The sequence below is a fragment of the Phoca vitulina genome, unplaced genomic scaffold (assembly GCF_004348235.1).
Source record: "Phoca vitulina isolate PV1807 unplaced genomic scaffold, GSC_HSeal_1.0 scaffold9, whole genome shotgun sequence".
NCBI lineage: Eukaryota > Metazoa > Chordata > Mammalia > Carnivora > Phocidae > Phoca > Phoca vitulina.
In genome coordinates this window covers 23,221,671-23,248,643 of record NW_022589712.1, presented here as the reverse complement: position 1 = coordinate 23,248,643, position 26,973 = coordinate 23,221,671, and the positions used below count along the sequence as shown (strand labels likewise).

The 26,973-nt window shown below is 35.9% G+C and overlaps 1 protein-coding gene and 2 pseudogenes across 1 annotated transcript; 2 read left to right on the top strand and 1 right to left on the bottom strand.

Annotated features, from left to right (window-relative positions):
* Positions 1 to 568: 568 nt before the first annotated feature.
* Positions 569 to 21,704, bottom strand: NMBR (neuromedin B receptor). Its single transcript, XM_032407779.1, has 3 exons — positions 20,779 to 21,704; positions 5,539 to 5,887; positions 569 to 2,926 (listed from the first exon to the last, which is right to left on the bottom strand). Exons 1-3 carry the CDS (start codon positions 21,234 to 21,236, stop codon positions 2,525 to 2,527), a joined length of 1,209 nt encoding a protein of 402 aa, XP_032263670.1. The 5' UTR covers positions 21,237 to 21,704; the 3' UTR covers positions 569 to 2,524.
* Positions 11,264 to 13,013, top strand: LOC116634670 (annotated as a pseudogene).
* Positions 21,705 to 23,830: 2,126 nt separating the features above from the next.
* On the top strand, positions 23,831 to 26,562 carry LOC116634691 (annotated as a pseudogene).
* The last annotated feature ends 411 nt before the right edge of the window (positions 26,563 to 26,973 follow it).

Below are 26,973 nucleotides of genomic sequence, written 5' to 3'. Positions count from 1 at the left end.
TCCAAAGAAAATATTTGAAAAAATGGTGCAATTCACAGGACTTCTTGAAAATGAGAAATCATTATAGTTAGTGAGTGAATTAGGATTATAACCCAGGAGTGGAGGGCAGCAGCCAGATTCAAAACAAAAGTTGCACAATCTTCAACCTGCTTAATTTATGAACAGAGTTCAAAGTATTGACAGAGTGTCCAAACTTCAGGGCTCAACATTAAGAGAAAGTCTGACTTTCAGTATTAATAGCAACCAGAAAGAAAATTTTTAAATGTAGCCAATAAATAAAAACTTAATAAATAAAATAAAATGCAGACCAAAGTTTGATAATATTGATAATATTATATAATCAGGCATGTGGCTACTGTTAAAATTCTTTGTTTAAAAGAGGATAACTGAAGTTTGGTGCTATTTTTATTACATTAGTGTCATTACAGAAAAACATTTTTAACAAAATAAGTATAAATTAAAAAAATTTTCTAAAATATCTCCTGAAAATATGTTTTTCATTCCTGAAAAACAAATCAGATAACAGATTATATAAAAACATTATTCTCATAAACTTTAAATTCTCAGGACTTTATAATTAAGTTGAATGTATATCCCTTTAGCCTCATATATATGTATATATATATAGTTTCATACATATATAGCATATATCTCATAATATACGTGTGTGTGTGTGTATGAGAAATTAAAAGGATCTTGCAAGATATATTTGCATATACCTTGTAATATCCTTGTATTTACTTTCACCATCACCTTAATACTAGCAAAGAGAAAGATTCTGCATGGACCAAGGATTACCCTTGGTTCTTTAGATTTTAATGGATGAGCCTTAAAAGATTTAAAGACACTCAGAATCCATGTAAAATTTGTGTGTAATATTTTGCACCTTTGTGATGAGTAGATCAACAACTTTTGCAAAGGTTAAGGACAACTAATCCAGATAGAAGAGAGTTACAACTGAGTTGTGATGGAATAGTGGGAGCATGCACCATGGTGAAGCATCTGGTTTTAGATCTCACCTTTCCCACAAGGCTGTGTAAATCCTCTTTAACTTTCTTAATATTTCTGATCTCAATTTTCTAATCTATAAAATAAAGATAATGAGAGGATATATTTCAGAGATGAACTTAACATGAAGTGAATAAAGCCTAAGTTCAGTGCCCCGGCAATGTGTTTATGTGATGGGGTATAATTGTGTAAAATTTGCAAAATTGTGTATTTTTAATAGAGATATTCCTCAAATTGTGTAACTTCATGGCCTACCAAAAATTGATCTTTCTCTTTTTCATGTTAGCGTTTATACTGAGTATTAAATTAGATAAATAAAAAAGATAAAGCTTTAGGATTATGCCTAGAACAGGGAAAACACTTGATTAATGTTCACTACCATTATTATTATCAACCACCATAGGCAGTTTGCTTGTGTTTATTTTTCCCATTGCTACATACGATTGAATATTTCATATCTTAAAGAGTATGGCTTAGGGGTGTTTAAGAAAGAGCTTAGTATATTAATAGAATTTTCCATTTAGCAAATTTGGAAAGAGAAATAGTATGAAATATATTAATTCAAATGTTACACTTACTGATACAAATTTAAGAAGGGTAGCTTTTAGAATTTAATCAAGGCCATGTTTGCATTTTGGTGAAATATCTAAAATACTTATTCAGAAAAAACTGTGGTACTACACAGAGTAAACTTGCTTAAATGATGTCAGATGGCTGTTGCAAGAGAGGATGAGTAAATGATTGAATTCACCAGAATTATACTAATTATTGTATCTATAGAGAAACATCTAAATATCCAGGGATTTAGCAATGTATACAAAAATGGCCATGCCATTTTCTAAGTCATAGTTTGGGGACATATGATAACTAATGTAAAATCAATCATATTCATATGATATCTATTTTACTATTCATAATCAAATGTCATCATACCTTTTAATCACACACCTAAAAGTTACAGACATAAGCTGTCTCTATAAATTATGATTAATCACACAAAGAATCACAATAAATACATATGGACTTGTGATTAAGCTCTACCTTTTGAATTTTCTATTTTATTTAAACAAAGGAGATAAATACATGCTCTGGTTATGAATAAAATTCACCAGGAAAATATGACTTGTATTTCAAATAATAGGAGTTTGAATATTACCCTCATTGAATCATCAAATCAATATAGGAATTCATTTCATGCTTCAAGATGAAACAAATTTAAGATAAATACACTAGAGTTGGCTCTAACAACAGCTTAAATCCTGAAGCAATATTAATTTATACACATGTAGAATTGCATCTTGGATGACTTTTAACGTGAGATATATATTTTTCAATGTAATTTAAAGTCCTGCTCAGAGAAGAATGCTAGCTGTGTTTGTCTTGCCTTTTCTGAGTCAATCATGAAATCACCTCATGAATTAGCTGAGCGATAGTAAGAATGAGGAAATTGTTTCTGCTCTGCTCAATAGAGATAGAAAGGTAAGTTCTTTCCAGGTAGTGAGTTGAATGGCTCAAATCACAATGCCATTTCCTGCTTCATGCTGTGCCCATTTAGTAAAACTGAATTGGTCATCATGTTCTTAGCATTGCTTTTCAGAGATGTCATACGCACTGCAGAAGAGCTGGGAAGGTAGCTGGTTGATCTCTCTTGATAGGACTTCCTCCCACAGCAGAGCTGGCTATTGAAATGTCTCCTGAAGCTTTCACTGAGTAGATAAAGAGCAAACGGATTGACACAAGAATTGCAAAAGCTCAGAACACGGGCAACTAAGGTGACAATCATGTGGCCTAGAGATGGGTCAATCTCATTATAATTGAAAGACCTATACATGTAGAGAATGTGATTTGGAAACCAACAGAAGACAAAGCAGCCCACAAAGACCAGCACAATTTTAGCCAGGCGCTTCCGTGTCTCCATCTGCAAATACAAGGAAACAGTCCCATTGGTTAAAATGAAAATGGAACCATCTGCATGCAAAACATCATGGTGCAAAAAGAGTAAAAACTTACCATGGCATGCAAATGCATCCAAAAATACAAAAATTATTTTCCTCAACAAAGTGATAATTTCAACAGTTTAACAAAGCCTGTTTTGGTCATTCTACCCTTTCATCTAAAAATATCTGACAGCCTCTACAAGACTAGATGATAAATTATTAATAAATGGCTATGTCTTCATTTAAAACCGTGACCTATAAAAATTCTCTCTTATTTTTAACTACTTTCCTGTTGCTTACAGTCTTACTGTGTATACTTCAAATATAAATCATTTGTTTGTATTAAATCCATTGAATTAATGAACCACACAATATACTTAAGATTAGATTTTTTTAATCAGGGTAATTGAAATAGAGCATGACTTTTTATTTTTATTTTTATTTTTTTAAAGACTTTATTTATTTATTTGACAGAGAGAGAGCAGGAACACAAGCAGGGGGAGTGGGAGAGGGAGAAGCAGGCCTCCCGCCGAACAGAGAGCCCGATGTGGGACTCGATCCCAGGACCCTGGGATCATGACCTGAGCCAAAGGCAGACGCTTAACGACTGAGCCACCCAGGTGCCCTAGAGCATGACTTTTTAAATCCTTATTCCACACACACACACAAAACACCTTGAGATTTAAACTTCTGACTCACATAAATCACAACCTTCTGATGTAACTATTATTCTTATAAGTATTACTATGTTAGATTACCTTTAAAAATAAAAAGATATTTTCTTTCTTTTCAAAAACTTTACATACTGTGTTCACTGTAAGAAAGTCTTCAGGAATGTGATAGATAAAATTCAAATATTGGAAATAAATCTTTTTAATCTAAAAATCATTTTCTAACATCTAGAGTTCAAGGTTTAGCTCTTATATGTCTTACTTGCTTAAATATTTAAATAAGGCAACATGAATGTGAAAACTTAATTTATCAAAGGATATTGATAGTAGGCAAAATGATATTTCTGAGCTAAAACTATTGATAGTGAATTAGAATATTCCAAAGAAAAGTGTAGTGAGTGGTGATGGGGGAAGCAAATAAAGGTGCAGTAAAGAGGAGGAAAGCAAAATGTGGTACCCCAGATGTATCCTGGTGGCATGAGTTAAGCAACCTGGCAATATTAAGGGGCTCAACGTGAAATTTATTATGAAGCAGTGTCCACCCTACAGGTGGAACATGGGTGCAAGGATTTTAGGGCCACCTATACTTGGAGACTCAAATGCACAGGCAGGCTGTTGGCATTGAGAGTACTTCTTACTGATATCAAGCCTAGTTACCCAGCCAGAGTTTATAAGTCCCAATAGAGAAATTCACAAAAACAAGGCAGAACTAAGGCCACTTTAAAAAATAAAAGTGGAGGTGGGAGGGTAAGAGGAACTCAATTTTAGAAACCAAAGCAAAAACTCAAATACCCAAATTGAGATACAAATTGGATCACAAGGCAAAGGAAAAAGTGCATTGAGCCCATGACCTGAATTTTTTTGTTTCAATGATGCTAGATATTTAGATAATAAATCTATTAACTTATCTACAATTACTTTAGTGACTGATTGATTTTTTAGCTCTTAAAGAAGATGTGGATCTCTGATGTTGATGGTCATTAATAAGTAGAGGTTACTTTCCATGCAAGAACTCTTTCGAGATTCTGTTGTTGTTGAAGTGTGCAACACCCCAGCCTGTGCCTCCTTCTACAACCCAGCAAATTTTAATGATTTGTCATTCAACTTGCCTTTAAATTGGTGAAGAGCCAACCAAACCTCCTCGTACCTACAGAACCCTTTGGAAGAAGTTCCTCCCGAAGAGTCCACAAAAGCACAACTTGAAACTGTCCCGCTAGACAGTATGTCCATCTATTTGTGGATTAACACAATTTGTTTTACCTTAAGTTAGTATCTCTGTATATTCCTTAAGGAAGAAAGACTATGTAAGGTGCATTTGTAATTTTAAATTAGTGTATGATTTTTATAGGAGAAGCTATAAAGTTGAGTTAAAGAAAGTATGACCTCTTAATCACTCTCACCCTTGTTCTCTGCCCTCTGTTCCCAGAGCCCCATTCTGGCATCCTACCCAAATGGCATCCCCAGTTCCCAGACCATGTCCTACAGTCCTTTCCTGATGAATCCTTGTCCAAGACTTTCTGTCATCCTTAATGGGCTAATGGGAGAAGAGACAATAATTAAATAAATTTATACTTGAAATGTGATCATTTTCTGGTTTATTATGTCATTTTTTGCATGAACATTTGAAGGTAAAGAAAAGCCTTCAAAGACATTGAATTTTAATAGCTCCGGCCCGGATGGCAGAGAAGCTGGACTTCAGTGGACCTCTACAGAGCTATAACATGGCCACATATTGGAGATGCCTCCCCTCCTCCTCCCGGCACAACATCCCTTCTAGTTCAGGCTAATGCAAATCCCGGTGCCCTGGGACTCTGTTTAATCTTTCACAGTATTGAGAACCCACGAAATAGAACAGAAAATAGCAGTTACTGCCTCTGACCCACACACCCCGAACACACACACACACACCCTACCAAGCTTACCTGTTTTTTAGTATGTTCATTGTATTCTCCAGGAAGATTATGTGCACTTTTAATTAAGGTCTTTGCAATATGATAATAATAAACGCTAATAATAGCAAGTGGTATGAGGAAATAGACCAAGAAGATGAGCACCGAATGAATCTTTGGGTGTAATTCGTCCGTCTGAGGGTAGGGTATGCACGCCGTGAAGGTGCCATTTTCCAAGCTATCAATGCTTGTCACTTCCGAAAACACGGCTTCCGGAACCGCCAGCAGCACGGAGATCACCCAGATCCCCACCGCCTTCACACCGGTCCACAGCACCGCCCCGGACGTTTGGATGTCCATGGGGTTGACAATGGCTCTGTACCTGGAAAGACAACACGCCTCACATTACTCTCTTAGAAGGAAGATGTAAAGGGAGGGAGAAAGAGAGAGGAAGGAAGGGAGGGAAGAAGGAGATCCTACTTGCTAATACTCCATTATTCCCTAGCTGTTTTGTAGTGTATGGAATATTTCATATCTCTGATGTCTGTCTGTCTGTCTACAAGTCATTCCACTGCTTACTAGCACAGCAGACAGGAAGAGAAAGGGAAAGATTTTAAACTGTCATTCCCCAAATTGCATTCATTTGCTTACCTCTTTCACAAGTCTTATTCTAAATCAGTAATACAAAAAGTATCATTTATTGAATATTTTTATTTAAATCATTACATTTTCAAAAAAGGCTCTCAATACTGAAATTGCTCTAATATACAATAACCCTAAAATATAAAATGTTTACAAAATGATGTTACTAAGTTCTGTCTTGATACCCTTCTTCAGCTTTTGAGCCTGAGTCTCCTACTTTTTTCCTGAGGACATTAGTAAATCTTACAGACTAATCGAGACTGGGATTTCTGAGGTAATTCAATCATAAGAACTGAAAGAACTAAAGATGAAATGACATTCTGTCTTTGCAGCTCAAATTTATTTCATGTTGAGACCTCATGAAATCCTCTCTTCCTATATAAAACCATCATAATGGTAAAAGGAACCACACTCCAGGACACAGGGCTTAAACAACTCAAACAGCTAACTCAATCACACACTTTAGGGTAATAATAATGCAAACAAACCAAAATTATATGTGAACATCAAATTTTTATATTTTTCTGAAAGTATTTCAGCTCACAGTATACCTAGAAGGTTAACACGAGACAGTAAAAACTGATTCTAGTCAAACAAATCTGAACCATTGTCTCATCTCTGATATCCTTTGGAAAATCACTTAAGGTCTTCTTTATCTGTAAGGTGGGGATAAAAACATTTCTCTCAAAGTTTTTTGATTATAAAAAAATGGAGAGAGCACCTATTACTGTGCCTGCCAATTAGCAGATATTAACCATACCATGACTCTGTACCTTCTCCATATTTACATTTGATTTAGTCTGGTGTTCTACAAAATTCAGAATATTTCAAGCACCATAACAAGCAGGTAAGACATTCTGAGGTTCTATAAAGCTGTTTCCCATTGCCCACAGGAGAGGAACAGCTCCCAGCCTGAGGGGAGCCTCTCTTTCTCCTTCCTGATTTGCATCAAGTGTCCTTCCCAGGACCTCAATAAGAAAAAGTCCATATTTTTATCTAGAGAGTCTTCCCATGTATAACAAGAAACATATAAATTTTAAAGTAGAACAACAGCAAAGGGCCTTGACACCAAATTAAATAAAGAAGCATGCGTAATGCATTTATTTTACCCAGACTTTGCACATGGCAGAACACAATATACATGTGTTCCTTCCCCATTCTGCTTAATTGCACGTTCTTAAGAAACTAAAAGAAGCATTACAATCGGTAACTAGAATGAACTGTTTTTTTCTGTTTCTTTTAAATTTCTTATTAGATTAATACATTCAAAGAAGTTTTGTTTTGTTTTGTTTTTGTTTTTGTTTTAATCAGAGAGCACTACGAGCCTATAAAGAACAATAGAAGCCCCTGATTTCATTTCAGGTCCTGCTCCTGGGTTGAACCAATTTCACGTCATTACCTCCATATGTCTAAGAAATGTCCTCCTGCTACTGTCTCTTGAAATAAATATTATCGACATTTGTTCTCGACATCCTGTTATTAAAGGTGAAGATTTTCTCTCTTATATCACCTCTATTCCTCCCATTACCAATTTCCTGATTTAGTATGCTATATTCAATGTTTATAAAATAGTCCCTGTACTGTTATTATGACTAAACAAGTATCTCTCACTGCAGGATTAAGTAATATGTTATGTTGTCTTTCTTAAACATGTCTCTGATATCTAGAGTTGCTACTTGATCATTGTTTTGTTTGCATAATTTTCCATGTTCCCGAATTTACTTTTTTAAAAAATGTTCTTCTACCACCTTGTTGAATAATTGGAATCCCAGTGCTTGAATCTCAATTCCTCTTTCTTAGTCTTTTACTTTATCAAGCTCATCTCCACCTTCTTTTTGGTTTTACTTTCTAAGATACTTTATTAGCTTTAGCTTCCATTCTTTCTTCTGATTTTTTAAATTTCTGCTATCATATTTTTAATTTCTAGAAGTTCTTTCTAGTTTTCAAGTCACTCTTTTACATAGCATCCTATTCTTATAAATATATGTTCTTATTACATATCTATGGAACTAATTCAGAAAATTTTGTTTACTTCTCTTTCTAGTATAGTTTCAATATGGCTAACAATAATAGTAGCACAGCTTCTCCCAAGTTTCACGCAAAAAATTTTTTTCTCATATTAAAATCCAAGTATTGAATAACTCTTAGAAGAAAACCGTTCCCTTCACAAAGTCCAGTAACTGTATTTTAGTACCAATATACATTATTTTCACTGTGAATCCATTTTTTTCTTTTTACACGTTCAGATGTCCCTCTTTGTTTTTTTTTAACATTAATTGCAAGCTGTTATTCTTGGAATTCATGGAAATATAATTAAAGCAGATATTGAACAAACAAAAAACAAACTAATACATTCAAAGAGTTTTATTTGTTTGGTTTCTTTATGCTAGAATTTCTCCTCAAAAGTTAGATATCTACTACCTGCCAACTCATATTTAAGATCAAAGTACAAAACGCTAATGGTAAATTCTTTTGTACATGGAGGAGATGAAAAATGACCAGAGAAATTTTGGGGGTGATGATTACTAAAAATTGATCAAATAACTAGCTTTCCTTGTTAGATTTCAGAAAACTCAAAGAATATTCTGAACTTTCTTTTGTGGATTTAAAAAGAAGGAAAGCAGGGGCTCCTTGGTGGCTCAGTCAGTTAAGCATCTGCCTTTGGCTCAGATCATGATCTCAGGGTCCTGGGGTCAGGTCATGATCTCAGGGTCCTAGGAACAAGCCCAGCATCAGGCTCCCTGCTCAGCGGGGAGTCTGCTTCTCCCTTTCCCTCTGCCTCTACCCCTGACTCATGCTCTCCTCTCTCTCTCTCTCAAATAAATAAATAAATTCTTCAAAAAAGGGGGGGAGGAAAACAAATGTCACTCCCCACCCCTTATTCCCACCCCATATCTAACCACATAAACATAAAGCATGTTAGGGAAACTGCGAAGAGGAATGAAGGTTATAACTCTTTCATTCTGACAAGATTGCCATAGTAGAGCTAGCAACAGATCTAGAATTCTTGTTTTAGGAGAAGCAAGAAACCTAGTAGGAATGTAAGACATGGGTACAGAAGGCCTTTCCAACAGGGACGATTCCTGGTCATGTCCTGTAAGGAAGGGAAATAGACTTTGGATCTTTCCCTAAATGACATACATGTAATGGAAAGGGTAGTACTGACAATTCTATAAAGCCAGAAATCACAGTTTACAACAGTAGATTACTTAAGTGTCATTATTAGTACTTAAACATCACATAATTGCCAGAGAATAAGTTTTACATTGATGTTTCATGTGCATCTTTGAAAGGATAAAAAGTCAAACAATACAGTGCAAATTAGTATGGGCATGTTTAATCATCTTTCCTTCAAATATTTATAAAAATGTAGGAATGAAACAGTCCCTCAGTATGTAAATTATCTCATTAAATTTAGTAGCATAACAGGTATGTGTGAAAAGTTATGTGTTTTTTTCATTCAGATAGTCTCAGAAAGGTATCCCTAATGGAAAACTAGAAAATAATCAATCAAAAGGGATTAAAGAAAACATAATTACCATTTATGTATTAAATATTAATAAATAGTATGCTTCTTCATTAATTTCTGTTTTGAATCTTGCCTTATCATATCTGTGTATAGTCTAAATTTAATGTAAAGGGATAATGGAATATAATCATATTACAAAATATATAATGAAAATTAGATCATTTTAGCTTATATAAAGTCATCTCAATATCTCAAAATCTCCAACTACACATTTCTATAAACCTACTAGCTACATTATCTATAGTTTCTTTCTTTTTCTCATCATAGTTTCATTTATCAGAGGACAACAAAGAGTTTAAATGTGAACAATCTGACAAAGGAGAGAAAGGTATTGTGGAAGCAAGAGAAAGAGAAAATTTCAAAAAGATGTATAGACCCTCCGTGTCAAATACTCTGTAAAAACAAAAACAGAAACCTCCTTTGCTTACTGTTGTATCTAAAGTGCATAACACAATGCCTGACCCATAGTCATTTCTCAATGAACATTTGTTGAACTAATAAGGAAATGTGGCCTGAGCAGCAAGGAGATCACTTATTAAAAGCAGTTTTGGTAGAGTGGGGTGGTCGTTGGATAGTAGGTTAAGGGGAGAATGGACGTTAGAGATGGAGACACAGTCTAGTCCAGTGATGCCCAAGCTTTATCAATATTCAGAATCACCTGGAGCTGAAAACAGATAAAGTATTAGATTTTTCCCCAGACTTACTGGCACAGAGTCTCTAGGAGGTAAAAATATGAGGTTCTGCATTTTACTAAGATTTTCAAATGATTCTGAATATAAACCAGGTTTAGAAACCACCTTTCAAGAAGATTGACTGTGGCAGTGTGCATCTTTCCACAAGACCCCCGTGAACTTGTCTGGTGCAAAGGACATATATTCATCAGCGGAGAGTATCTGGAATCCAGCAAAAGTTCAGTGTTAAGAATTAGATGCCTGCCCTTTACAATATGTCACATCATGTTTTGTTTTTTTTTTTAAGATTTGTTATTTGAGAGAGAGAGAGTGCACACAGCAGGGGGAAGGGCAGAGGGAAAGGGAGAGAGAGAATACTCAAGCAGACTCCCTGCTGAGCATGGAGCCTGATGCAGGGCTCCATCCCAGGACACTGAGATCATGACCTCAGCCAAAATCAAGAGTCAGCCACTTAACCAACTGAACCACCCAGGTGCCCCACATCATGTTTTATTATTTTAATTCAATTAGCCAACTTATAGTACATCATTAGTTTTTGATATAAGGTTCAATGATTCTTTAGTTGCATATAACAGCCACTGCTCACTGCATCATGTTCTAAACGTATTTATAGCTTGTAGCAGTAAAACTTTTTGTGAATAAAATTAATAAATTTATTATTTAAAAATATCTATTCAAGACCATAGAACAGAATGTCTAAAACAATAATCTTTTTAAAATAATGTAATAAGTGGGATGTTAGTTTGGAAAGAATGAGAAATACAGGATTCAATTACAGAGGGCTCAGCAATTCCATTTGTTTTTTACACTCCCCCCACCAAATTACTTTGTTCTTAACCCATTAAAGTGTATGATTTAAATGACATATGAAAGTGTCATGAGGAGGAGAATGACAATGACAAATCGTGTTGGTGAAGGCAACAGGTTGGAACTAGCCAGTCTATGATTAAAGGAACTGGAGAAGGCCTATAGAAGGTAAAGAGCTCATTGTCATTAATTTTACAATAGGCTCATTTTGTTCTCCACTTTAATGTCTATTATCTAATAATTACCTGCATATGTGAATAAATATTGGTTTGAATTAATGGGTTATTTGTCATCCTGACACACAGCATAGTATAAGTAGTTACACAGCTACATACTGTTTAAAAATGCTTTCACATTAATTATGTCATTTGATAAAATAATCCTGTGCAGTAAAATTAATTAAAGTACCCATTTTACAGAAAATCTCATTGAGATTAAAGGATTAAATGATGTTGAAATGACTGCCAGTATGCAGATGATTGGGGATTCACACAAGACTATCTTGTGACTTCAGTCTATATTTTTTCAGTTTATGGCATGTCGCGGAAGATGCAACTGAAAAATTAAATGCTTTATCTGTTCTACTCATTTTTAAACATTCGATCTCCTTGTCCTTTAAAAGTCAGTGGTATTTTTAAATGGAAAGACTTGACTTATGTCTGTAATCACATTTTCTCAATTTAATGATCATTTTTATGGGAGTAACTGAGCCTCAATACTACTAGCAAGTAATATTTCATATTTTTTAAAGATTTTATTTATTTATTTATTTATTTATTTATTTATTTATTTATTTGACAGAGAGAGAGAGCACAAGCAGGTGGAGCAGCAGGCGGAGAGGGTGAGGGAGAAGCAGACTCCCTACCGAGCAGGGAGCCCAGCAATGTGGGGCTCGATCCCAGGACCCTGGGATCATGACCTGAGCCAAAGGCAGACACTTAACCACCTGAGCCACACAGGCGCCCCTATTTCGTATCTTTTAAGTCATCTCTAAAAACTGCATTTTCATCAAATCAATGTAGATACCTGCAGTCACCTCCAGGTCATGCTCTCATAATCTAAAACTGGCTTCTCATGAGATGTTTAATGCTTGGTTGTCTCTTAAGATGTGATTCTCTCGATCTCGGACTTGTAGACGCCGAGCCGCTCTGCAAGTCGCCGTGCCGCGTGCAAGCCGGAGCCGCACCTCCCGCATGGCCCCTCCGGCCCGCCGGGCACCTCAGATGAGAGCGGCCCCTAGACCAGCGCCGGCAGCTCAGCCTCTGGCAGCGGCTCCACCAGCTGCTGTCGGCTCACCTGCTGCCTCGCCCCCGCAGCCAGGTCTCAGTGGCCCAGATGGCAACCCCCGCAGCTGGCGTGGCTGTGGGCTCTGCTGTCGCGCACACGATAGGTCATGCCATCCCTGGGGGCTTCGGTGGAGGAGGCAATGCTGAGCCTTCAAGGCCTGACGTCACTCACCAGGAGCCTCAGGGAACCCGGCCAGCACACCAGCAGCAGCAGCAGTTGGCCCATGCCACTACGAGATGAAACAGTGTCTGGAGTGTGCCCAGAACCAGGGGGACCTGAAGCTTTGTGAAGGTTTCAGCGAGGTGCTGAAACCGTGCAGATTTGCAAATGGATTAGCCTAATCAAGAAGTTGAAATTGAAGATATGGAAAATCATCTCTCATAACCAAGTTAATTTAGCATAAAAATATAATTGAAGGTGAGTATATAAGGTGTAAAACCACCAGTTAAGCTTCTCCTTCATCATTAAATACAGCTTTCTTCAGAATTGGAATGAAAAATGTTGTTCTTACTGTATAGAAGTTCATTAAGATGGTTTGAATTTGGGGTTGGGCAGATGTTTGTGTGCCTCCTTAAATCGCCTTTTGTGATGTTCTCATTTGTGAATTAACTAGAATAAAGTGATTTTCTCCCAAAAAAAAAAAAATGTGATTCTCTCCTAAAAATTAATTTAAATTAAATCACAATTATTAAAATTTTCATTTTCAAAATATTCCCCCCAAACTTCCACAAACAATGAAAGTAAAGAAGGCCTACACTGAAAGTTGAAAGAATATTCTTTTTTTAAAAAAAAGATTTTATTTATTTATTCATGAGAGAGAGAGAGAGGCAGAGGCAGAGGGAGAAGCAGGCTCCCCACGGAGCAGGGAGCCTGATGTGGGACTCGATCCCAGGACCCTGGGATCATGACCTGAGTCGAAGGCAGACGCTTAACCGTCTGAGCCACCCAGGTGCCCTGAAAGAATATTCTTAATGAAAATCTGCAGAAGACAAAAATCAAAACCTAATGGCAAATAGAAGAATCAAAGGAAGGGCTAGGGATAAATAAATGGTTAGCATTTATTCTTGTTCCCCTTGAAGTTCCATGAGTAACTGGAAATAGAAAATACTGCCCAGAACCTCAATAAATCAGTGGTGTTCACAAAGATAGGCTATTAACCTAATAACAATGAGTATTTTGTATCAATAATTAAAACAGTAAGTTAAGAGACAGCTCATTAAGTTTGAACCTAGCAATATTAAGCTGGTTCATCACTTGGAGCCTGGACTGAAACTGAAAATAACATTGATCATACAAAAACAAATAAGAATATAGGAACAAAAACAATTTAAAAAAAGGAAATGTAATGAAGACATGTATCTTTTTGTATAGAAAATAAACAAATGAACTTTCCAGTTACCAGTTGTCAGTATATTTGGAATGTGGGTGAACTTAAAATAATCTACTGGCTACATAAATATTATCTAAAACCTATATATTGATTCAAAAGTAAACATAATAATGGAAAGTAAATACACAAATATAGCATATAACTATCTTGTACTGAATATTCAATCAACTGCTTCCAGAAGAGAATCATATACACCTCATATCAACATCAACTTTTCCAGAAATACAATAAATAAACAAGTCAGGACTAACTAAAAAACTTTAAGTATGAACTTATTAAATGGAATATTATACAACCACAATAAAGGATGAGATCATGTCATTTGTGACAACATGGATGGACATAGAGGGTATTATGCTAAGAGAAATAAGTCAGATTGAGAAAAACAAATACCATATGATTTCTTTCATGTGTGGATCCTGAAAAACAAAACAAATGAATAAAAAAATCAAAAAGCAGAATCAGATCCACAAATACAGAGAATGAGCTAATAGTTGCCAGAGGGAAGGGAGGTGAGGGGATGAGCAAAATGGGTGAAGGAGGGTGGAAGATATGGGTTTCCAGTTATGCAATGAATGTCACGAGAATCAAAGGAACAGAGAATACTCCCCACTTGCCCTTTTACCAGAGTGAGGACTTTTTTATTGTCAACTTGTTCCAAAAAAATTTAAGGGAGCTTAAAAATAAAGATACAAACAACATACAATGACAAGAGGGAGAGGGTGAGGGAATATAATCAATGTTATTGTAATAATGTTGCATTGTGACAGATGGTAGCTACACTTGTGGTGAGCAATAGAATAATATATAGAGAAGAAAAAGAATGTAGCAGGAGGGGAAGAATGAAGGGGGGGAAATCGGAGGGGGAGAAGAACCATGAGAGACGATGGACTCTGAAAAACAAACTGAGGGTTCTAGAGGGGAGGGGGGTGGGAGGATGGGTTAGCCTGGTGATGGGTATTGAGGAGGGCACGTTCTGCATGGAGCACTGGGTGTTATGCACAAACAATGAATCATGGAACATTATATCTAAAACTAATGATGTAATGTATGGGGATTAACATAACAATAAAAAAATTTTTTAAAAAAAGAATAATATATAGAGAAGTTGACTCACTACGTTACACACCTGAAACTAATATAACATTGTATATCAACTATACCCAAGTTTTAAATTTTTCTTTTTTAAAAAAGAACTTGTTGAGAATGAGAAAATAAAAATGCAATAAAAATTTTTAAAAGACCTTGGAGACTGGTCAACCCTCCTGAGGAATCAGCAACTGGAAGAACAAAAGTAAATTGTTATTTTCATTCCTGAAACACACACAGGAACTGTACTGCTGGGACAACTAACAATAAGGAAGGTGTTGCTGAACTTCACTGTCTCACCTCCTGGCTCAACCAGAGCAGATGGACCCTATTTAAATGTAGCACCACAGGCAAAAGACTGACAAATACATCTTAGAGTGTCTTTGTTTCCACTAAGAAGTGGGCCAAAGAGAATCAGCATAAATTATTAACTGAAAGACTTGTCTGAGATGTTGCAACATGGAGTAGAGTGATAGGTAGAGCCCCAGAGACAGAACTCACCATCCAGCTGCCTTACCAATACTAGTGTCCCTTCTCCTCTTTCGGTCTTTCTCCATTCAATACCCAGGTAGGGAAATAATAGGATCCTGGCTATAGTCCCTCACCTCTACAGTTGAAGACATCATTCTTAATTTGCAAATGAAGAAAATAACCACCTTAAGAGCATGTGTTTTGCATTATTTTATCATCTTCTCCAACTAGAACATCTGACCCTAACAAAGGCAGGACTAGCACCCACATTCCTGGCGCATTCCTTCTTATTTATAGTGTGTCCCAAAAGTTTCAGATCAAGGTGAGTGAATAATCTTCAAAAACTATAAAGTTTGCTCAAAAGCTAGAAGCATTTGAGACCAATGAATAAAAGATATCTGACTTATTGGAGTTAAATATAGCAACTTTTGTTTAACAAAAAAAAATACAAATTAAAATTAAAAACTAATAAATTAAGTGCAGGTTATAATTTATCTTGTTTTATGACTATATAAAAGTAACACCAAGCACTTCTTACGAAAAAAAAATGCCCTTTTTGCATCGGCAGATAGAATGCTTGCAGACAAACATGTGACTCACATTTTGTGATAGTATAAGTCAACTTATAGTCTTCAACTTTTATTTTTCCTCTACCTGGGTTTCCTCCCTTTTTTATTTCATTGTATGTTGTTTGTATCTTTATTTTTAAGCTCCCTTAAATTCTTTTGGAACAAGTTGACAATAAAAAAGTCCTCACTCTGGTAAAAGGGCAAGTGGGGAGTATTCTCTTAGGAGGTATTGCCAGTCTGAACTCTCCGGAAGAGTTGAGAAATACACTCAAAGTGCTAATGTCAGCACAGAGAAGCAAGGGCTTCTCACATACTACCCAGGGCTCCAGACCAAAGAAGAAATCATCTGCAGTCCGGGCCAGCTGGTTAATCAGTATCTGAGCTTCAGTCAGGAGTTTTGGTGAAAACCCAGCAAACAAGATTATGGCATGCCCCCCGCCCCCCACCACCCCATTACTGGACTGAGACTGATAAAAACGCTTCTGACAGCCTAGGAAGTATAGATCCAGGGCCTACATTTGATCTATTTCACTATTTTAACAAATAATTATACTGAAGAGAGTATCTGTTTGCATTGGTATAATATCCAAATAATGTTAATGATTCAAGGTTCATACCTAATAGAACTAGCTCAGTTATGGAATTAAATCTGATTATCTTAACTAGCAAACAAAAGCTTGAAACCATTCATATTTTAGCACTTTAGTCAGATTTGGTGCAAAATTATTTTTACATTCAATCCAACATTGGCTATTTAATATCAGAAAAACAACTTGGTCTGATACATTAAATTAATATTAATTTCACTTTTATTTTTATGGATTTTTAATATTTAATTTATAAATGCATTTTAGTTAACACATAAAAAAGAATAAGATATCTAGTTTTACATTTGTAAATATATAAAGTTTACAGTTCAGCACTAGGAATCTGAGAAATTTTTCCTATAAAAGAAAAAGAACTCACTCTTAAAAGTTAGTTGCATTCTAATTAGGGGCTTTTAGAGGCCAAAATGTCTTCAAGAATCAAAGAAATTGTATTCTACATTGTATTCTACTGTAATAGATAGTGAAGGAGAGATCTATAATGTCAGCCATAAACAAAGTATGTTTATGGGACCCCACCTACTCAGTATCACAGCATATAGGTGAGTGTGTGAGTGTGTGAGTGTGTGTGTGTGTGTGTGTGTGTAGAACTGTTATGTGTTTTAACCACAGAGAATATGCAAGTGCCTGTAATTCGCTATTTAATGTGAGCAAGCAAACAAGTACATTTTCAAAATACAAAAAAATTCATCAAGATAAAAGTAGAAAACAAACTGAGGTCACCATTCCCACCATCTCAGACCAATGCTGTGTATCCCCCCACACACACACTCTGGCTGTGATATGTCTCTGAGGCACATCTACGGTGGACACAAATGACCTTTCCTAAAGATTCATCAGTTGAAACTTCTCGAAAAAGTTTGGAAAGCCAAGGATTAATAATCTCGAGTACCAAAAGTGTCACCCACACAACCCTTTGGCCCTATCAACAAGGTGATTTAGGCCCTCGAGGTAGATTATAAGTATTATATTTCTTATTTCAGTCTCTGCTCTCTATAACATTGAAGTCCACATCACATTCGGATATGCTTTCTGAAATAGAATTATCTTCCTGTTCCTTTTTCTGCATCACTGTGATCTCTACTTCTAAATTCTCTATCTTTATTTTCTTAAGCAAAGACATTTAAGCCATCTCAAGAAAATAGGAGATTTGGTTTAACAATTTAAAAACTCTAACAACAGGGTTTTGCGGGGTTGTGTGTGTGTGTGTGTTTTGTTTTGTTTTAGTTTTCCTGTTGCTACAACTACTCCTTAATCTTGACTTTGAGATGTTTCTTTTATTTTACAATCACATTTTTATGATGTTCTTTGCTTTTGTTGAATCTAATGAATCAGCTTTTGCAATCATTTTTCCTTTTTTACTCTTGGGTGCTTTGTTTCAAACTGAACTTTTCAGTCTACCATTAGTAGGAAAGATCATTAATAATTTCTTATGATTAGAAAAGCAATAATGTGGCTTAATGTGAAGAGTATGGTCTTTGAACTGAGCTCAAAGGCTAGCTCCGTCATTGTAAGATCATGAAAATGCTGCTTAATTTCAAAAGTTAGTTTTCTCCACTTCAAAATGGTAATAATATTAATACCTACTTCATAGAGTTGTGAGGGTAATAAACTCACACACAAATAAGCACAGTGCTAAGGGAGATTAGTCTTCTACTTGTTATCAAATTGACAGGAAATCAAAATATTTGCTTAAATAAAATGTGAGGAGATCAAGTACTGATCAACAGTTGATTACTATGTTCTGGAAGAAAAGTAGACGTGTAGACAATATAGAGCAAAACATTTCCAAAGCATTTTAATTGAATATTGGGATGTATTGGGTCATTTCATCACCAGGGATTCCAGTTCCCTAATTTATGTTTCCAAAACATGCACTAATAGGCAAATCTGGACCAAGTAGAAGAGGCAACCCAGCTTTTTTTATCCTTAGTAAGTTATCTGTGCTGCATTTACAGAGTACTTGACACATATAACAAACCAAAAATGTCAGTAAGTACATGAGGAAGAGCATGTTCTCTCAGCTTGGTCAGAGCCAATTTACCTGTGGGTCTCCATGATAATAGGTTGAGAAAAATGGCATGAAATAAACTCAAGCCTTGGATCTTGCTACTCTTGGAATTAAAGCACAACAATAGTAATTTTAACTAGTGTAGTGATAGCTATTCATTAAGTTTTATTCTAATCATTAAGTAGAATTCTTTTAACTTTCTAATTAAAATAGGTCCTATAAGGAAGGGCAGCTAAACTAAAAAGTCACATTTTAATTATAGGAGTCAAAGAAAACTTCATAAAAGGTAATAGAAATGGTGTCATATTAGCAAGATGAGGTACATAATTTACCCGAAGTCACCTATTTTTATAGGAACGTGGTTTTAGAAAGAATACGACACAAACCAAAATGTCAATAATATTTGGTTTAAAAGGACAGAAGCTCTCAACTCCCCAGTGATTACTGTCTTTCCTTCAACGAGGAACAGCTCTTCAATGCCAGAGTGAGGGAAGGGTATTATTGCAAATACCAGGAAATTTAGATGGACTCATTTTCCATTAATAACAGCATGTAAATTGAAGAAGAGAGTGACCACCACCTTAATTATCCAAGTCCAATTGTTTGTCTAAATAGCTTACGTCCATACCCCATCCCCAAGGGAATTAGACCAGGGTTCCATGCACAGTTGCCTAATTGAACATTTTGTCCCCATCCCCATTCAGACATCCCTCCTGCTTAAAGGCCTGAAAGCATGATCATAAACAGACTGAGGTAGGGGCACTGGACCAGGAGTCAGCAGGCCTGGATTCTTCTCTCTGCTCTGCCAAGGGAACTTAACATTCCCTGGACCTCAGTATCTTCACCTGGAGAATGACATAGTTGAACTTAGCTGATCTGCAAGGTAGAACAGTGGACACTTCCCCGTGTTTAAAATATGTGAAAAGCAGATTTGATATCAAAAAAATCGGAGGGGGAGATGAACCGTGAGAGACTATGGACTCTGAGAAACAAACTGAGGGTTCTAGAGGGGAGGTGGTGGGGGGATGGGTTAGCCTTGTGATGGGTATTAAAGAGGGCACGTACAGAATGGAGCACTGGGTGTTATATGCAAACAATGAATCATGGAACACTACATCAAAAACTAATTTTGTAATGTATGGTGATTAACATAACATAATAATAAAAAAAACAACTAATGATGTAATGTATGGTGATTAACATAACATAAAAAAAAAAAAAAAGAAGCCTCCATAAAACTCCAAAAGGATGGGGTTTGGAGAGCTTCCAAGCTGCTGAACACATGGAGGTGTTGGGTGAGTGGTGTACCTAGAGAGAGCATGTGCATGGAGGCACTGTGCCCCTTCCCATGTACCTTGCCCTATGTATTCATCATCTGGCTGTTCATCGGTATCCTTTATAATATCCTTTATAATAAACTGGTAAGCATAAGTAAATGTTTCTCTAAAAAAAAAAAAAAGATACTGTTTTAAAGAAAACTAAATATAATCAATATGAATTTGTCTTGATTTATGAAATAAAATGTATTTTAAATGTCAAAAAAATGTATTTTTACAGCACCATTTTAAGACACTAAAATTGGGTACCTACCTGTTGGGGGCATCACTTGACTTGAAGTATTAAAACAAGAATGTATAGTCATCTGTCTGAAGAGCATTTACTATTGTAGTTGTTTGACTCCAAATAGATAACAGAATTTAGTTAATAAGTGTAAACAATGTTTCCCCATATTTGAAAAAACCTCAAAATCAAATATTTCCCTAATATTAAGTCAGACTTTCTTACCTATCAGGTTACTAAAGTACTGAATAAGGAAAGTGCACTTCTAAAATTTGGGAACACAAGAAAAGTTTCTACATGATAGTTGCACCGCTGCCCAATTTTTCTATAACTTTTCTATGAAATAGATAATAAAGATTTCCAATGTGCAGGGGAGGAGGAAGACTGGGATATGCAATTTTAAAACTGCTTTCAAACTAAGGCAATATTAATTATTTTAAAAGTAATAATTTTCTTATATATATTTTCAAGCTTCACATCTCAGTCGTTTTAACTCCTTTTACTCTAATTCCCAGATACATTCTCTCTCCCTCTCTCCTTGCCCATCCCCAGCCTTTCCAAACTACCCCCGCCCCTTTCCACCTCTTTTCCAGACCACACCACCACTACCTGCGCCCCTACCTGTCGGCGCTGAGGGCTGTGAGAGTGAACACGGAAACCCCCACGGAGGTGAGCTGGATGACCGGGATCAGTTTGCAGCCCACCTTCCCGAACATCCACTCGTCAAAGAAGTAGCGCGAGGCATCCACCGGGACGCAGGTGAGCAGCAGGAGCAAGTCCCCAGCGGCTAGGTTAGAGATGAAGATGTTGGGGACGCTCCTCATGGCGCTGTTGGTGATGAAGATCTTCACCAGCATGATGTTGCCCAGCAAGCCCACCGTGATGATGAGCAGGTAGAGGGACGGGATCACGCAGCGGATCGCGAACTTGGCGCTGGTCCCATCCGAAGCGGGCAGGAAGTCCCTCTCCGACACCCCGGGAACGAAGCCGCTTGGATTCTCGTCAGCGGTCTGGGAGAGGTTGCAAAGAGACTTGGGGGGCATGTTCTCCTTTCCAAAAGAGTCCACTGGAGTTTTCATGCGCCCAGGTGCCCTGAAAAGTGCAACACACACTGGGGCTTAATCCATTTCCCTGTCACAGGCACAAGTTTACTGCCTGGGGCGAGCTAGTCACACTGCCGCGTCCCAAAGAGGACCGGGCCTTGGGGAGAAGTCTGTCCACGCTCCTATGCTTCACTTCTGGAAGGGGCACATTGGCGCCTGCTGGCTCCAAATTAAAAAAAAAAAAAAAAAGGCAAAGCAGTTGCGTCTTTGTTCTAATCCTCAGTGGTTTATTTTCCTTTATAGCTAGCGGAGAACAGTCCTTTTGTGAACAAAGATTTATCCCTCCGGAATTAATAAAAGTACCTGCCCCACAGTTCGCGGGGAGGGGAGGAAGTCATCCTGCCGCTGACCAGCGAACGGCAGCTGAAACCTTGGGCGGGCACTTTGCTCTTCCACAGCTTTGCTCTTGTTTCTGCAGTTCCTGCTGGCATGTGCGGAATTGGAGGCGATCTGAGTCCTCTCTCTCACTCTGCGCCCCTACACAGTTCCATCCTCACCCGCCTCCGAGCGGGAGGAGCTCCAGACAGTTTTGGAACCTCCGAATTCAGGGGCTGAGCTGGCAAGGCCCTGACACTGGAAAACAATTTAGGAAAGAGAAAGTGACAAAGGATGGAGCAAATGAATGGAATTCCCTCCCCATTCTTCTTCCTTGACCCAATTTTTTTCACCCCAAATAGGGAAACTCTTTCCAAAAGCTGGCGTATTAGCTTTAAACATATTTTATTGAACTAGAGTATGCACGCGGTAGGCAATTCTTAAATGCACAGCTTAATCTAACCACCATTCAGAGCCTACAATCTAACCACTATCCCTTGAAGTGACCACTATTTATTCTGCCTTTTATCATCTGAGATTAGTTTGCTGCTTTTGAGCGTCTTATAATTGGAACCATAAAGTATTTAATCTTGTGTCCAGTTTCTTTCACTCAACATTATGTCTGTGAAACCCACTGTGATTTTGTGTGTACCATTTTTCATTGCCACAGAGTATTCTAGTATAAACATACCACTGTATTTATCAGTTCTAATGTTGACGTTTAGATTCTTTATAGTTTTAGCTAATTTGGACAATGCTTCCATAAATATTCTTTGCCTGTATTCTGGTGCACATTTGAATCCCAGGTGTAGATTTTTTAGATCACAATGATTGAATATGTTCAACTTTAGTAGAAATGGAGAATTTTCCAAAGTGAATTCCAACTTTTTTTCTTTTGGAAACTTGCTGGACAATATCTACTAAGGCTGAACATATGATTGCCTATGACTGAGCAATGCTACCCCTAAATATACACTCAATACATATAGAATGCACGATTTTTTTAGTTTCAGCTGTACAAGAGAGTGATTCAGCAATTCCATACATAACTCAGTGCTCATCATAAGTGTACTCTTTAATCCCCATCACCTGATAACACGACTTTCCAAATTAACACCATCTGATTTTAATGTAAACTTCTCAGAAGTGGCACAGTTCTGAAGTTAGCCAAATAACACTCTTCATTAGAAATGACGTTAGGCTGGTTCTTGTTTACTAAAGAATAAAATTGTGTGATAAAAAGAAAATTAGTCAAGAACTACTTACAATGATCTAGCCATAAGCTGATGAAATGTGCCAACCCATTTCTAAAATGTAGGCAATTTTTAAATATTTCTGGCCAATAACAGCATTTAAACATCATAGTTTCATTAGACAAGATAAACATTTGCACTGTAGTCAATTTTATGTTTTCTAACTTGATTACAAATCCTTATCATATTCTTCTTGGATTTCATTACTTAATTTGTTATTAGGTTAAGGTTGGCTAAATAAAATAAGTTTGAATATATGTATATAAATCATTTTTATATATCATATATATCAAGGCACTTAATATTACATATAAGTTGAGAATGTCTCTAGGAATTTTATCTTCAAAGTTATTATTTACATTTTGTCTTTTAACATCCAATCTTATTATGCAAAATAAATTAACTACCAAAGCAATCTTCTATATTATGAAATCTCTCACTTTCAAACTGCAACTCTCCCATTCTAACCTTTTTTATGTGAAAACATATTGTAGTCTAGATTGCTGTATGAATATCTGTATTCTCCTGAGACTATGTCTGATGATGCTAAGCATTTAGATGAGAAAAATGTTTAGTCTAAAAACTGGATTAATAAATATCCAATTGTTGGCATTATAGAAATGAAGCATCTAGATTATTGAATTTTTGCATTTTAAGTGAATCCATATGTATTTACTCGAAGTCTTAGGTTCATGAGATTGGAGAGTGTAATGAATGCTTTAATAATAATAACCTTACTGATATTTTATTAAAATATTATAAAATTATTATAATTATGTATGTACCATTTAGATATATCATCATATTACATATAGGTGCATGGGTATTGTCTCATTTGTATAGAATCAGTACACATCAGAATAAACATCTACCAAATGGACAATTTTTTTTTATTATAGTCTATGTTCTATACATCACATTAGGTTCCTTAGAGTCATATCTAATTTAATGTTTGTAAGTGTTCTATGAGATACATATTTGAGTCTTAATTTTGCATATGAGATGATCAAAACTCATAGAGGTAAGGTAACTTCCTTAATTTCCTAAAGACTTTAGTAAAACTGTATTTTGAAGTTTATTATATTTGACTTCAAAGTCCACTGTATCTTATTGTTCCAAGAGAATAAAATTGCATGAAAAAATGTGATTTTTATATAATTGAAGGACACATTTTAATACTGAAGTATTTAATGTTTATAAAATATATATTATACATTTCATTGCCCTAACCTGAACAAAATCTATTCAGAAGTATATATAAACATTCTTCGTTGTTTAAAATTCATGAAATAAGCTGGAAATCACAACCAAAAAAAAAGAAAAAAAGAAAAAAAGAAAAAAATCAGTCAATGGAAACTAAACCAATAATTATACACATGACAAAATAAATAGATAAAGATATTAAAAATGTAACTAAAACCTTATACCATGTGTTTGAGAAGGAAGAAGAAAACATTAGCATTAACATAGAGAAATGGTGAATATAAAAAGACATAGTGAATTTCTACAGAGGAAAAAACAATGTCTGTGATGGGAAATAAATTTTATAGGATTAAGAGCAGATCAAACACTGCAGAAGAGATCAGTGAATTTGAAATATAGTAATAGAAATTATCCAAATTAAAATACTGAGAGAAAAAAAACCTGAAAAAAAAAAAAAACAGTGTTATCAGTGCACTGTGGGAAGCATTCAGTGACCTAATCTTTCTGTAATTAGGTCCCTGAAGGACAGGCGAGAAAGAAAAAATCAAAATAGTGACCCAGTATTTTTTCAAATTTGATGAAAGCAAATCCCAGGCAGAAGAAACATGAAGAAAATTCTACCAAGAAGAAAAACTGGAGGCTTTCCCACTAAGATTGGGAACAAAGAAAGGATGATCTCTTTCACCACTTTTAGTCCACATTGTACTGGAAGTCTTAGCAATGCAATAGGACAAGAAAAGGAAATGAAAGTTATACTGATTAGGAAGGAGGAAATAAAACTGTCATTGTTCAAAAACGGCATGATTATGTAGACAACCCAAAAAATTCAACAAAAATCTCCTGCAACTAAAAAGCAATTTTAGCAAGGTTGCAGGATACAAGGTTAATATATAAAAGTCAATTGCTTTTTTATATACCAGCAGTGAATAAGTGGAATTTGAAATTAAAAACGCAATACCATTTACACCAGCACCCCCAAAATAAAATACTTGTACCAATCTGAAAAAATATATACAAGATCTATATGAGGAAAGCTATAAAACTCTGATAAAAGAAATCACATAAATAAAGGAATGAAATAAATGGAGAGATAATCCATATTCATTGATAGGAAGACTCAATATTTTTAAGATATCACTTTTTCCCAACTTGATCTACAATGCAATATCAATCAAAATCTTAATTTGTGGATATTGACAAAGTGAATCTAAAGTTTATATGGTAAATCAAAAGACCCAGAATATCCAACACAATATTGAAAAAGAACAAAGTCAGAGAACTTACACTACCTGATTTCAAGATTTACTATAGAGCTACAGTGATCAAGACAGTATGGTATTGGCAAAAGAATAAACAAATCAATGGGACAGAATAAAGAGTGCAGAAATAGATTCACATAAATATAGTAAACTAATCTCTGACAAAGAAGCAAAGGTAATACTATGGAGCAGAGTGTCTTCCAGCAAATTGTGCTAGAAAAACATATCCACGTGCAAAAAAAAAAAGAAAAAGGAATCGAGACGCAGATCTTACACCCTACACAAAATCAACCATCAACCTAAGTGTAAAACATAAAACAATAAAACTCCTAGAAGATAACATAGGAGAAAGCCTAGTGACCTTGGATGGCAATGTTTTTTTAGATACAATATTGAAAGCCCAATGCATAATCAATAAGCTTGACTAAATTAGTGAGTCGAAATCATACTTCTGCTCTGCAAAAATACAGTCAAGAAATTGAGAAGACAAGCCACAAACTGGGAAAAAAATATTTCTAGGACACATAGGTGGTAAATGACTGTTATCCAAAAATAAAAACACTTAATACTCAACAATAAAAAAAAACAAAAAACTCCAATTAAAAAATAGGCAAAAAATCTGAACAGATAGCTTTTCCACCCACTAACCCCTCCCCCAGCATGCCTTCTGGCAGCATACCATTTACTTCCAGGTCTGGGCTCCTGCTAGGCTAGCACTACCATTGACTCTCTCTAGCCATTGTCATGATCATCTATTGGGACCTCATCAGTCCCATGATAAGCTGGGTAGCTCCTGTGGGTGGAGGGGAATATGGCCAGTAAGACAGAGTTAACACTGTTGAGTCGCTCATTGGTGAAAATGTCTTCGTTGAAAGCCCCAAGGGCAAAGGTACCCAAATCACAGTGATCACTGGAGTTGATATTGTCATGAACCAACACTTGCAAGAAACCAGATTCACAAAAGAAACCCACAAGAAGTACATCAAAGATTATATGAAATCAATCAAAGGAAAACTTAAAGAACAAAGACCAGAAAGAGTGAAACCTTTTATGACCGGGGCTACAGAACAAATCAAGCACATCTTCACTAATTTCAAAAACAACCAGTTCTTCATTGATAAAACCATGAATCCAGACGACATGGTTGTTATCCTGGACTACCACGAGGATGGTGTGACCCCATATGTGATTTACTTTAAGGCTGGTTTAGATGTGAAATATGTTAACACATTTGGCTACACTTTGGATGTTATCATGTGTTATCATAACTGACTGCTATTTTTCATCCACACAACACCAGGACTTAGACAAAGGGACTGTTGTCATCTTGAGCTCTTCATTTATTTTGACCTTGATTTATTTGGAGCAGAGGCATTGTTTTTAAGAAAGAAAAAAAAAAACATGTCATGTAGGTTGTCAAAAAATAAAAAGCACTTAAATTCAAAACAACAATGAGATACAACTACACACCTATTAAAAAAACCAAAAAACTGATAAGAGCAAATGCTAATGAGGATGTGAAACAATAGGCACTCTCATTTATTGCTGCTGGAAATGCAAAATGATACAGCCACTTTGGAATAGTTTGGACTTTCTTACAAAACTAAATATGTTCTTATGATAAAATGTATCAGTCATGCTTCTTAGTATTTACTGAGATGAATTGAAAATTTAATGTCCACA

Bases quoted from the DNA above. Each gene is read 5' to 3' on its own strand.
- NMBR (XM_032407779.1), bottom strand. From the start codon at position 21,236: ATGAAAACTCCAGTGGACTCTTTTGGAAAGGAGAACATGCCCCCCAAG. The intron at 5,888-20,778 runs GTAGGGGCGCAG...TTGTCTTTCCAG, and splicing joins ACAGCCCTCAGCGCCGACAG to GTACAGAGCCATTGTCAACC. The intron at 2,927-5,538 runs GTAAGCTTGGTA...TTGTATTTGCAG, and splicing joins ATGAACATACTAAAAAACAG to ATGGAGACACGGAAGCGCCT.